Source organism: Clupea harengus, chromosome 22 (genome assembly GCF_900700415.2).
Source record: "Clupea harengus chromosome 22, Ch_v2.0.2, whole genome shotgun sequence".
NCBI lineage: Eukaryota > Metazoa > Chordata > Actinopteri > Clupeiformes > Clupeidae > Clupea > Clupea harengus.
Window position 1 is genome coordinate 8418275 of NC_045173.1, and position 14324 is coordinate 8432598.

Below are 14324 nucleotides of genomic sequence, written 5' to 3' on the forward strand. Positions count from 1 at the left end.
GGGTAGAAGAAAGTAGTTGGGATAGATGGGGGGGAGACCATTATTTTTAAATGCAGTACATTACTACTGTGTGTCCAGTGCAGTCAAGGTTGGGAATGTCTCTCATGGGGGCTATTAGTTGCCCCAGAGGTGCACTCCAGAGTGGGGTATAATGGCTTTGAGACCTCTGGCCTGACCTCATCTTCCTGGCGGCATGGCTGTCCAGCACAGGCTTACTCCCTTGAGCTGAGAACATAGATTGATGAACGTAGAGCGACGTTATTCATAAAGAGCTGTAGTTAGGTCATGTAGTGGGCTAGGCGTTACATAGAATAAGGTACATATATGTAACATCAGATGATGATGATGATAAATGTTAAGTGATTATCTGATATCCTACACATCAGTGGTAATGGATGCAACTTTTGCAGGATGAAGAGGAGGAGATCAAGGCGGAGATCAACATGCTGAAGAAGTACTCCCACCACCGTAACATCGCCACCTACTATGGTGCCTTCATCAAGAAGAACCCACCAGGCATAGATGACCAGCTTTGGGTAAGTGTGTGTGTTTGTGTGCGAGTTCTGGTCAAGTCAGGACTCAATTTATACATGGCATTGGGATCCTTAGAACCAACACTTGGCCTCAGCAGAGATTTGTAATCATCAGAGATGGCAGCCTTTGTCTGTTCTTTCAGTGCTGTCGGTTTGCAGGTCTTACTGCTTCTTGTATACCTTAATAGAAGATCTCCTGGGATCTCCCCAGTCATTAGTGGCCTGTTCTGGTGCGGAGTCATGCACAGGCACTTAATTACCCTTTGGATACAGATTTAGAAAGGGAGGCTTTTAGCTGCCTTCTTTGCGCTGTTGAGAACGAAGGCTCTCAGTGCCTCTGTGGAGGGTTCTCCAGTGGGCCCGGAAACGCTCTGCTACATTAATGAAAAGTGATTGAGAGCATGTTACAGGGGGCGCTTATTCTGCAGTTTTGAGTCAGTGTTAATTTCGTTGACGAAAACTATGACGAAAAGTATTCGTTAACGACCTTTTTCCCGTGACTAAAACGAGACTAAGACGTGACGAAAATGGATCTTTATAAATAAAAACTATGACTAAATCTATTTGAACTTTCGTTGACGAGACGAGACGAGACGAAAATGGTGGTGGTTGACTAAGCCACAATTTTTTTTTTTTCTAAACTTGTATGCACATCATTGGTTGAATGTTGCCCGGTCCTGTATCTATCCCTTCTCCAATCCCTGAGCTGCCCGGACATGCAAGTGACGCCCTAACAAACGTTATGATGGCTGAAGTTCAAGCACTCGGTACTGGAAGAAAAATAAGAATAGATATCTGGACAGTCTTTAATTATAACTTGACAGAAAATAAAACACAATGCACCGCAATAACCGGAGAGAAACCTTGTGGCTTCAAAATAGTTGGGAAGAACACAACAAGAGGCACCTGAAAGCGCACAAGACAACCCTGCCATTTATGCCAAGGTAAATTAGCTAGTAACTGTCAATGATAATTAGCTAATGTTAACTAGTTATTAGAATATATTAGCCAACGTTAAGTTAACTTCAAAGGGGCAGTCGAGTGTATAGGTTGTGTCAGCTTTGATAACTAGCTAGTCATTTTCGATTAAAACCTCCCGTTTGGCTTGGCAAATGAGTTCCAAAACTTTTAGCTAGCTAACGTTAGCTAACTATGAGGTAGCATAGCTAAGTTATACTAGCTATCGAAAGCTAGCTAAGTTATACTAGCTATCGATAACTAGCTATTAAACGCATTGCAGAATGGACTATAGAACAGGCCACGCATGACATTAATCAAGAAAAAATAAATTAATATGTGATTGGTTTACATATCCTTGTCTATTTACGCAATTGTTATTATCATTGGGACTACTTTCAACTCTCAAACTATCCGTCTAGCTAAATATGTTGGTTATCAGATTGCACAGCAATTCATATGGAGGATATGTGGTTGATTTAACTAAGGCCAGGTAGGCATAGTAGTTGTATTGTGTTATCACATCATTTGAATCTTCAAAATCTAGACTTGATATTCTCTTATATTTTAATGATAATACTGTTAATTAAGTATTGCCCTCAAAATTATTATTTACAATGAATTCATTGGAATTCAGCTGTAGGCATATACTAGGAGATCTGTATCTTAGAGACTAATTGCATCCACAGTTTAAGTACTGCAAGCTTGACTATTATGCAGTTGTAGACACAACACACAAGCGGTTCCCGGGCCTGAGAAGGGAAGGAAAGGAGTTTAATGTGGCTATAAGATGGACTTTTAAATGTGACTAAAACTAGACTAAAATGTAATGAGACTTCGTCGACTAAAACTAGACTAAAATGTTCTGAGTTTTCGTCGACGAAAACTAGACTAAAACTAAGGAGGATAAAAATGACTAAAAGTGACTAAAACTAATATGCATTTTCGTCTAAAGACTAAGACTAAAACTAAATCTAAAATAGCTGCCAAAATTAACACTGTTTTGAGTGTGAGCCAATACGTTTCACATTTTGCCACTACCTTTGGAGTGGGTGTATATATACGTATATGTGTGGTGTGTGTGTGTTTGTTCCACAGTATGCATTTATGTGTGTGTGTGTTCTGTGTGTGCTCTGGTAATGCATAGCGTGAGTGGGCGACTCCAGTCTGCAGCCATAGGCCAAGTAGGGCTGTAATGGACTGAGAGCCGCTGAAGTAGACGCCTCACTGGCTCTCCCTGCGGCACAGTGGACAGGCAGAGAGGATGGAGGAGGGTAGAATGAAAGAGAGCGACGGAGATGTGTGGGTGGGGAACAAGGTGTGTGTGTGTGTGTGTGTGTGTGTGTATGCGCACGCCTGGGCAGTGGCGTTCTGCGTGTGCGGGGTATTGATTCTAAGATCACTCCGGCCGAGGAGCCAAGAGAGAGTGCCTCACAGAGTGTCCACTATCTGGAGGGGTCATGTCATCCTCCCTCTCTCCCTCCCTCTCCCCCTTCAGCCGTGACGGGGTAATTGTGTTTGCTTTATCAGTGGTGGAAGCGGTCGCCCGATAGCGAAACATGGAGTATGTGTGTGAGGGAGAGGGGGTCGCTCCTGTAAAGTTCAGGCAGGAGAGGAAAATCCAGTTCATTTAAAGATCTGCCTCTTTGCACTCTGATGGATGGATCAGAGACCTTTCAACTGACGGGTGACATTCTGCCCGCCTCATGGGCCACCCAGTCTGGGCTGCGACTGGGCTGTCCCAGCACTTATTCTCTTCCCCCTTACCTTTTGTATTTATCCCCTCATCTGAATTGCCACACTGAGGTAGCAGATGAAGGCAGTCATAGAGCTGCCTGGGTACATGAGCTGCCTATGAGCATAGACCTGTGTACATGAGCACCTTCACTGCACTCGCTGCACTGAAAACTGTGGCACCTCACTTAAACAAAACCTCTGGCCTGCTGCATAACTGTTTATTTTTTATTATTTTTTTACTCGCACCCAATATTGGATTGACTCCAGCACGAAATTTGTTTTCCACAAGGCTAATGTCACATGACTCTTGAATCGTAGCGGTTTGGCTGTGCTGTGGGAAAGGTGATTACATTTACATTTAGTCATTTAGCAGACACGTTTATCCAAAGCGACTTACAAGGATGTATACACATTTTACATTTACACAGATGGCACACTGCACATCAGGAGCAATTAGGGGTTCAGTGTCTTGCTCAAGGACGCTTCGACAGGGAATCGAACTAGCAACCATCTGATTACTAAACGACTTCTCTACCTCCTGTACCACTGTCGCCCCATGTGATCAGCTGTGTGTGTGTGTGGTGGCGTCACCAGGAAGTGGTGGAGGTGAGTGTAAAGATGAAAGGGGGGGGGTTCAGTGCCTCATGAGGTATATAGAGACCTTGATGTGCAGCCAGATTCATAAAAGGTGACACAACTACACACGTGCTCTCGTTGGCCTGTCGCTGTCTGAGAGTAACTTTATACCCACACGAGGCGATGTACACCTTTTAGCCCACTGTACAACGTCATTGATCATGGCGGTGTCTGAAAACCTTAGTCAGCCTCCCAGAAATAGCCCCAGTCTGAGGCACACTTGAGCTGGCCAGGCGAGCTCTGTCTTCCACAACCTGAAATGATCTCACAGTTCCCATTTCATGGACACAGACAAAGGGAAACAAATCAGCCAGCAAGGAGCAGCAATCAGAAAGAAGAAGTCTGGAGAGACACAATAACCTTTCTTTGTCTATTGATATCTGCATGCTCCGAGAGAGGAAGTGCTTAATTTAGCCAAGGGAGTCTTGGTTGCGGTCGTAAACTCTGGGTGTCTGAATGCTTTATAAATTAGCTGGAGCAGAAACTTGGAGGCTGTGAGCTGCCTAACTGCTTGGGAATGAGTCAGACCGAATCAGACAACCCCGACAAAAGGCACCAGTCAATTTCTCTTCCTGCCGTCCAGCTATTTTTTAGCATTTTATACATACACAGTACCAAAGGGTATCATTCACTTTTTCCAAACCGCTGCTAGCCTTTCTTATACGCTGGGTGCCAGTGTAATGCTAATGTTCTTTGACATAGTGATATGTGGTGTTTGTGACATGCATCTGGATTTTAGGATTCCAAGCATTTCCATTCAGGCTGGATATCTGCCCACAAATTGATTCGAGAACTGCAGATCTGCTCCTTCCAAAGGCACAGTGAAGCCGCTTGAATAATGCATTTAATTCATGCGGCGTGTTCAGCCGAGGGCTCTTCTCAGAGTGGGGGGGACACTGCTCCGAGCTGGCTGCACACGCCACCCAAACCAACCCTGGCCTCCTCCTGTCACAGTTTGGGCTCTCGTCGAGGTAGCGGTTGGAGGAGAAACTCCAGTGGCAGCCTGGCTCTGAGGGCCAGGGAGATGGACGGACAGCCGAAGCGGGGCGTGGAGCGGATATAAAAGCCTGCTGGAGTGTACTGTGGTTTTGGTGTCCTAAGCCCATGCACAGTTATCACAAGTCTTGTTTCAGGTTATTGTCACTATCCTCTGCTCTTGCGGTGTATTTTTTTTTTATTTTATTTTTCTGAAGATGCACTAGCCCATTGTAAGCTATTTAAGTGTGTGTGTCTGTGAGCATGACTTCCCTGTAGCGAGCCAGGCTGGCTGGCTGGTTGGGGGCTGGGGTCTCTGCTCGTCACGGCTGGAGGGGAGGTGTCAGACGAGTGGTACTGAGAGGGCCTGGCAGTTGCCCTTTTCACCGGAGCCTGGTGTCGTTTTGCCTTTATAAAGGTTTGCCACCTCCACAAAGAAAAACAAACCAGGGGAGATGAATGAGGCCAGATTAGCTGACTCACGCCTCCCCGCCACTTCCCTTTTAATGCAATCTAAATGTATCACTGTGCTGTTTCAAATCATGTTTGATAATGGCAGTTCTCCTTTTTTCATGGGTAGGTATTCTTTAAAAGCCTCTGTGATTTAGTGAATATTTTTTTAATAAATAGCAGGCAAATGACTGTATAATCATTTCCATTGAAGTCTTTTTTCCCCCTATTTGAAGTTTCTTCAAAGGGGAAATCGACACAAATGAGGGCGCGCTTTGGAAATGTCACGCTGCTGTTTCAACGTTGCATCTCTCACAGCAATCTGGCAGACTATCCAGCAGCCGTAATGGGCTTTTTCAAATGCTCTCTTACCTGCTGAGCTGCAGTGTACGTCTGGATCTTCAGTCCATTGAGAAATACAGAGCTCTACTTACACACATTTCGAAACGGCGATAAAACAACAGGCCTCCGTGGCCTGACATGAACTCCAGTCAGTAATTTTTTTATCTTGTCAAAACTATGTTGGGCTCAGTGGCCTGACATGAACTCCAGTCAGTCATTTTTGATCTTGTCGAAACTATGTTGCCCGTTTCGGTCGGTGACAAGTGCCGACATGCAGACAGATCAGAATTAGGCAAAGAAAACAAAGGGGAAAGACACACAGTTGCATGCTATGAATGATTGCTTTGCCCAGATGTTGATGAGCAGGTTTTGATCTCCGACTGTGTTGTGCTCTCCCTCGGTCGGCTCGTTCATATTCATCTGCCTGCCTTCATGCAGACATCTTGCAGCAGTGGCCGTGCTCAACCGTGAGATTAATGCTCCCATTCGAGTCCTCCTACTTCTGTGTGAATAAAGCACTCTATCTTTGTTTGCCACTTGTTCCTAGTGTTTTTTTGCTGTTGGTGTTTTTGTGGAGTTGGTTGGGTTACCTTATTGTGTTTGCTCAGAACCATGCTGTGTGAGTGAATCAGAATTTCTTTAATAACTAGGAAAACGGAACAGATTTAGATTTGTACTTGGACCAGGACAATGTGGAAAGCCCAGGAATTTGTGTGATTGCACGTCTGAGACACACCACACACACACACACACACACACACACACACACACACACACACACACACACACACACACACACACACACAAATATTGAGCTCTGCCTGTGTTGTGCAGCTGGTGATGGAGTTCTGTGGGGCGGGCTCGGTGACGGACCTTATTAAGAACACCAAAGGTAACACCCTGAAAGAAGAGTGGACAGCCTACATCTGCAGAGAAATCCTGAGGGTATGTCTTTCTCTCTGTGTTTGTTTACTCTCCCTTTCTCTTCCTCTCTCTTCTGCTCCAACTGTCTGTCTGTCTCTGTAGTAGTGATTCACAAGATCTGTCTCTGTCTCTGTCTCTGTCTCTGTCTCTTTCTGTCCAGTCTCCTCTTGTGCCGTAATTGAATGAGTTCTCTCCTCTGCCCACCACCCCACCCCACCCCCTGTTCTACAGGGCCTCGCGCACCTCCACCAGCACAAAGTCATCCACCGAGACATCAAGGGCCAGAACGTTCTACTGACTGAGAATGCAGAGGTCAAGCTTGGTGAGCACTATGCATTCGCCCCATAACAGCATGGATGAGACCCTACACATCTTCAGTCGAATGCCCCCGCCATCCTGCTCTCGGCTTCAGCTCTCTCCTATAGCCCAAGGAAAGAGTCAAAGGCTGAAAGCTTTTTTTTTCTTTTTTTATGTTTTATGCCGGAGTGATTTTTTTTTTTTTCTCTTTTTTTTCTTTTTCTGATATGTTACCTTAAACCACCCCTCACAGAATCCTGTTCATAAAACCCACTCCCTTTAAGACCCAGCTCAGGGAGCGCCAATCGACTGAGCTGGAGTACATTCAAGCTAAATCAATTTGCCAGTGTCAAGGTAAATAATTGATTAGCTTTTAATGCTTGACGCGGTGTAAGTACAGTAATGGTTTCATATGTTGGCGTGAGGAGGGGATCGGGAGGAGATTTGTACTTGGAGCCTTGCGTGACGTGTTCATCAGAGTGTCGCCATTCTGTGAGAAGGATTTACATTTTTTTTTTTTTTTAAACAGTTGTCCCTGTCAGCATTTCACGTAGCTGATTTGTATAATCTCATTATGTATCTCGGTGTGCTCTCCCTCCTTCTAAAAAGATCCATCATAGCATCACCGCAATCGTCCTGCAAGTATCCTTAAGGCCTCCCTTCATCTCTGTACCAGGCAGATCCACACACACACTAGAGACACTCATTACATCACAGTGTACAAGTCAACGCAATGACTGACAGGTGGAAGTTGTAAAGAATTTGTGTTGTACATCCGCAAAGGGCTTACTCACCCCCCCGCCCCCCGCCCCCCACCTTCCCCTCATCCCTCCTAATTGACAGACATTCAAATCTATATGCAGCTGACAGCGGTAGTTGCGTGATGTCGCAGTCCCTGTTGAGATGACCGGGCTGTCTGCATGGTTGCTGTTGCGCGGCGGCTCCCTGTAAACTCGGTTCACCCCAACGGTAATGAGCAGCCTGTGCTGCCTTCACACCCAACCAACCCCACCCCCCCCCCAGCTACACCCAAGGCAGCTTGCCCTGTGGCCTCTGAAGAATGAAAGCTCGCCCCATACAATCTCTTAGGACAGCTGTTGCCCCAAACAGACTGTCTCATAGCTTTTATGCATGAGACCGGGGGTTACGGCAGGGGCCCTTCCCAGGCTGTAAGTGAAATTACCTTGGTGATGGTACCGCTTTTGCTCAACTAATGAGCCTTCACCAAGATTAGTTGCAGTGAAAGGCTGGAGTGGAAAGGAATGATATTGATGTGTTCACAACTAAAGGTCACCACTGCCAAACAGCTGTACTCGGCTGGTTGTCTGCTTAGACACTATGCTGTCTGAGCTCGCAGTAGCACAACATGGGAAATAATTGGCATAAACCATTATCACTGTGTATTGTAGTTGTGTTTTGCTAATGTTCTGTGTGAATTGTAAGAAATGAAACTAAGTGTTTGTGGTGTTCTTTGTTGTGGTACCCAGTGGACTTTGGCGTGAGCGCTCAGCTGGACCGCACGGTTGGCCGAAGGAACACGTTCATTGGCACGCCTTACTGGATGGCTCCTGAAGTCATCGCCTGTGACGAGAACCCGGATGCTACATACGACTTCAAGGTGGGCTTTTGGAGCTCTTGAATCTCTGCTTTGGAAATTAGGGGAAGTGGACTGTCTTGCTGTTTTTAATCTGAGGATGTAAGATATGTGGATCTCATAGGTTTGCAGTAATGTTAAGTTTTGAACATTGGTTTAATAAAGGAGTGTTCAACCTCTCTGCCCCCTCTCTCCTCCCTTCTCTTTCTCTCCCTCTCTCCCCCCTTCTCTTTTTCTCCCTCTCTTTCTCTCCCTCTCTTATGCCTGCCTTTTTACCCTCTTTTTCTCTTTCACTGACACATAGTCTTTAAACATTTCACAAACCTTTTGGGTTCAGAAGATAGTACAAGATAGATGTTACAAGAGCTCCCTCAGATTTACAATGCACATTAAATCTCCATGTGTTTTTTTTCTGTCTTAATTAATAGGGAGGATATTATTTCTATTCTCTCTTTGTCTCTCTCTTCCTCCTATAAGGATCTGCTCATACTCATTCACAACCCACCCCACCCCCCACATCTAACCTGCTAAAATATTCATATTCTATCTGAGTTCAAGTGGGACTAGAAGAAAATGGCGAGTGCTTTTATTGCTGTTTAGGATGTCACTGAGTTTTTCTGTGGATGTGACTTTCCCTGCAGAAGCAGATACACTTGCCCTAAAAACACCACCCCAGTGCACTTTGGGATATGTGTTGTCATAGAACTCCCTGGTGGAGTAATTTTTTTTAATGACCTCCTCAGAAATCTGTAGTCTGCTGCTGAAAACACTGTAGTGTCATTTTCCAGACAGCAACTGACGCTGCAGTGGATCTGGCTTTTTTAGTAGTGGGGGTGGGGGGAGAGATCTGGGAGGGATTGCTACCACTGTAACGCGAGTCACAAGGAAGGAATCATTCGAAGCTAATCCTCCGAGATTGATAGCATTTCTGTAACAACATTTTGCTCCAGGCCCTTTCCAAAGAAGTAGGCAGGCATGTTCCTGGATGGAAGGTGTTGAGAGATGTTGTTGTTGTTGTATGCCACCTTTCTCTGGGGAATTAGCCTGGGGTTGAATTGTTTTGTTTGAGAACTTGTTCACACAGTGTTTGTACTTTCACTATCTCGAAGCATAAAAGTATGATGGGCAGGAAAACTGCAGAGAGTGTGTTTAACTTCAACCTCTTGACTCTGAGTCTGCTACGGCACTTTGGCTTTCTCAATGGGGAGATTACCCAGGTTCTCAGAGAGTCGAACACCAGTGCTTAGGCCCCACAGTTAAAAGTGTTCATTGTGTCGACTGTATTATTCTGTCTCTTTTGTGACCGTGTTACTGTCTCGCTCACTTCTCTTGCTCTGTGAAGTCGTCACTGTTTCCTCTCTGTCATTGTCATTGCCATTGCTGTGACGCTCACGTTCCTCTCTCTTTCCTGTAAATCTCTCTGCAGAGTGACCTGTGGTCGTTGGGAATCACCGCTATCGAGATGGCAGAGGGAGCCCCACGTAAGTCACAGCGCGGTCTCCTGCAGCCCAGCACCAGGGCATAGCGTCAGCCTTTGGGGCTCAACCGCCGGGGAGGCAAGAGGGGTTTGAGTCAGTCAGCATGGGAGGCTTTTCACAGATGGCAGCTACTCACACATTCACACCCCCACACACTTATGCGTTCACTGATATTTCAAACACACACACATGCGTGTGCACACACACACACACACAAACACAACAGCAGTCAGGGAGCAGCAGCTGTTTTCGCGGGAGTGTCATGTCATGCTAGAGAGAGACAGCTGAGGATTGGGTATCTTAGTCCTTAGTCATCTCTGCTCTGTGTGGCTCCGGTGGGTTAGTGGGATAGGACAGCTGGGCAGAGCGATGTGGACTGTTTCATCCTAAATCTCCTGACTTCAAGGTCAGGGATCATATCTCATTCCTCCAATCTGGTACACTTGCACACTATGTGTGGGTGTAGAATTAGAGTTGGTATCAAGGTTTTAGGTTTTGTTTGTGTGTGTGTGTGTGTGTTGTGTGTGTGTGTGTGTGTGTGTGTGTGTGTGTGTGTGTGTGTGTGTGTGTGTGTGTGTGTGTGTGTGTGTGTGTGTGTGTGTGTGTGTGTGTGTGTGTGTGTGTGTGTGTGTGTGTGTGTGTGTGTGTGTGTGTGAGAGTGAGTCAGAGTCTTCCTATCCTGGCTCTTTTGGTTGTTGATACCGCAGTAGTTATTTAACACTAGAGATTAGCAGGATGGCTATAGGAATGTTTGCTGCCGTGCATCTTGTTTGATCTGTTACTGTTGAAATGCATTTGTGGGAAGCGACTGAGACAGACTGAGAGATGTCGTGTTTGGCATTTAAGCTGTGTATTTCTGTCTTTATTTGCTTGCTGTTGGTGAAAAATAGAGCTGGTTGGCAAGTTGAATTGAATGTGCACCACAACACAGGCCCACAGGCAGACACCTGCACACAGAAGCCATTGCTTGCACAGAGACACCATGATCAGTGTACACGCAAGCTTGGTAGAGGTGGTGCCCAAAGATGGGCTTTGATTGGCGACATAATATACAGTGTCTAAAGGCAACCAGAGTCTCAGAAGAAAAAACTAATTCGACAGCAATGATGATTCACATGTTCTATAGAACTGTAGGGACGTGTGCTCCTTGTTGACGTGCTCCTACCAGTTTATCAGGTAATTAAATTGAATGCCACGTGATGCACTGCTGAAGGTTTCCATCTAACTCTTGCCCAGGGGGTGAAGTCTGAGGAGGAGTTCAGGTCTTACAGGTTCAGGTTTACACAGCCCACTGCATCAAAGCACAGTTTTATTTCCCATTCCATTATGGCTCTTTTTTAATGGATGCTGTCACGAACACACAGAGACTGCAGGAACCGACACTCGACCTTTTATACTTAATGTCTTCACAAACCATTAGAAATTGATCTGAAATATCTAGGTCGCCATATGCAATATTTATTACAGAAGGCACTACGTAGCCCTAAAGGTCTTCTCTGTAGTGTGTGTGTGTTGGCATGTCTTTGTTGGGCGGTGGTGGTTGGGTTGGGGGGGGGGGGGGGTGCAGCACTTAAGCTATTTTAGCTGGCTAAATCAATATTGGCTTCTACCTTCATGTGTTTGTCCTTTTACTGTGGAGCACACCTTCTAGCAGTAATCTGTCTGCCTCATGTCAATGATCTCTCTCTCTCTCTCTCTCCCCATCTCTCTGTCTGTCTGTCTTTCTCTCTCAGCGCTGTGTGACATGCATCCGATGCGAGCCCTCTTCCTCATCCCCAGGAACCCCGCTCCCCGGCTCAAGTCCAAGAAGTGGTGAGTGGCCTCCCAGTCTCCCAGCTTCCACTGCTGAAGGTTTCCCAGTCACTCCCCATTCACTCCCCATTCCTGATAAGTCATACCTGACTCTGTCTCAAAAGCCTCAGCCTTTTTAGTGGAGCTTGTTTGTTATCTCGGTTTTATCTTGTCTCTTTATGTTCACTTTCGCCCCTCTGTCATCTTTGATCTTCATCTGAATTATACTCGTGCTGTTATACAGAAGGGCCAGACATCCTGCCAGCCACAGTGATCCGGCTGCTCTTATGATCTCTTAAACAGTAGACAGCAGCTCATTACAAATAAAAAGGCCAATGGCGTGAACAAAACGCTGCTGACAGCTCAGGCACACCTACCAATTTGAACCACTGCTTAATCACTCTGGGTGCAGATTTTATGTGCTGCGTAAAGAGACCGAAAGAGCAGCTCAGAGAGAGAGATACAGAGAGAGGGAGACGGGGAGAGGTTAGACGGTGAGGGAGAGAGGGAGAGGGAGAGGAGAGGGTGTGAGGGTGAGACAGAGAGAGAGAGAGAGAGAAAGGGAGGGAGGGAGGTAGGGAGAGAGAGAGACCTCTACACAGGGGATCTTTGAGATACAGACAACAAATGACAGGCCAGGGAGTCTGTAGGGATGAGCAGAGAGAGAGAGACTGAGGCAGATGCATATGGCGACCTTGATAAGAGCATGAATTAGCATACTGCGGCCCAGAAAAAGAATATGGATCGTAAGTGTTAAAGTAGGTGTGTTTTCGTGTATTTATTGCATGGATTTTGATTTAATGTAACCTTGACCTTTACACGAGTGAAAGGAAACTTGACCTTTACACGAGTGAAAGGAAATCCCTGTTCTCGTTAGCATAATTCCCATCCTCTCAGGTGACTTTGAGATTCCTCAGCCTACTGCCCCCCCCCCCCCCCCCCCCCACACACACACACCCCAGTGCTTCACTGTCTCATGCATCAACTCTCTCTCACGCCGCATGTGCAGGTCCAAAAAGTTCCACCAGTTCATCGAGAGCTGCCTGCTGAAGAACCACAACCAGCGGCCCAGCACGGAGCAGCTGCTGACCCACGCCTTCATCAGGGAGCTGCCCAATGAGAGGCACATCCGTATCCAGCTCAAGGACCACATCGACCGCACCCGCAAGAAGCGGGGGGAGAGAGGTCAGACGCACTTCATATTCATTTTCGCATGTGTACACACACACACACACACACACACACTCACACACAGAGACACACATGTATACAACTATACACATCACGCTCTCACAAGCGCACACACACACACACACACACACACACACACACACGCACACATTGCGTGTGCGTATACAAACAGCCTAATCTTAAACATGCATGCATGTGTATAAACATGCGTTCATGAGAAACACATACAGGCATGCCTCCCAGCAATCCAGTAGGTAATTAATAGGATGAATTTTCTACCTGGGTGCTTGGAACTCCATTGAAATCTACAGACATAAAAGACAATCATAAAGTAGGTTTGTAGATGAATCGCAGGCATGCATAAACTGAAAGCGCCGCGAGGGAAGCTGAGGGCAGCAGTGGCTTTGGATGGGAGCGGCTGCAGCGTTGCCTTTGATGGCCATGTTAATGTCACTGGGCTTGGCTGGTCTCCAGCCTGGTTAAGCGACTAAAAGGGCAGGCAGCTCGAGAAGAGCCAGAACAGCAACACTGTCATTTACCTCCTGAGCTCTTTAAACTCGGGCGGCCATGTTGGGGGGAGATGAGTGTAGATTCTCTGAAGTGGCTTTGTGTGCTGGATTGTCATGCCATTCAGAATGCCACAGAAGCATTGAGTCAAATTCATCTCAAAGGTCACATAATCCTTGGCATACTTCAGTAGTTAAGTGCCTTGACGAATGGATAGATGCTTACATGTATGACTGGACGGATTGATGCGCATTTTTTCAGCTGCAATTTCATGTGCTATGTTTCTGGTTTGAGGTTGCCCTGATGAGGCAGTATAGAATGTGTGCACTGAGCAGTTTAGGACTAGAGGTTGCTAGTGTCGAGGGAGAGATGAATGTGCGTTTGGAGCAGCGCTCGCATAATAGCCTCCTGGAGGACTGCCATTACCGTCTTCATTCAAGCCCCTATCTGTTAGTCCCCTGTCTTTGCCTTTATATTCCCCTGTCTCTGTCCAAGATGGCCCCCGTCTGCACTCAATAGGCCTAGTGGAGAAATGAAAGGGCTTTCCTCTTAATTCGAGAAATCATTTTCAACTAGATGCCTCATTGATGTGCCAGGCCAGACTTGGCTTACCGCATGCTAAAGCCAGCCAGATTGAACGTGGTGGCAGATTCCTCTGCCTGACAGGCAGCTGAGTGGGACTCGGCCTGTGAATGCCCCCGACAGCAAGGGGACTGCAGCGGGTTGCTGTTGGTCCGTGCACGTTATGAAAAATCCAGGGTTTGATATTTACATTTGTCTCCTGTGTCACCCCCCTGCAGATGAGACGGAGTACGAGTACAGCGGGAGTGAGGAGGAGGAAGAGGAGCACGACAAGGGAGAACCCAGGTACTGAGCAACAAACATGTGACAGAAACAGGCCAAGCACTGAGC

General features: G+C 46.5%; 1 protein-coding gene across 7 annotated transcripts in view; it reads left to right on the forward strand.

Annotated features, from left to right (window-relative positions):
* Window positions 1-14324, forward strand: part of tnika (TRAF2 and NCK interacting kinase a) — a 75620-nt gene that overhangs the window by 36721 nt on the left and 24575 nt on the right. For all 7 annotated transcript variants that reach the window (XM_031559691.1, XM_031559693.2, XM_031559694.2 and 4 more), the window contains exons 4-11: window positions 411-536; window positions 6465-6575; window positions 6786-6876; window positions 8339-8469; window positions 9872-9926; window positions 11657-11735; window positions 12724-12899; window positions 14213-14279. In XM_031559691.1, coding sequence (XP_031415551.1) covers window positions 411-536; window positions 6465-6575; window positions 6786-6876; window positions 8339-8469; window positions 9872-9926; window positions 11657-11735; window positions 12724-12899; window positions 14213-14279 — 836 coding nt within the window. The remainder of the gene's footprint in view (window positions 1-410; window positions 537-6464; window positions 6576-6785; window positions 6877-8338; window positions 8470-9871; window positions 9927-11656; window positions 11736-12723; window positions 12900-14212; window positions 14280-14324) is intronic.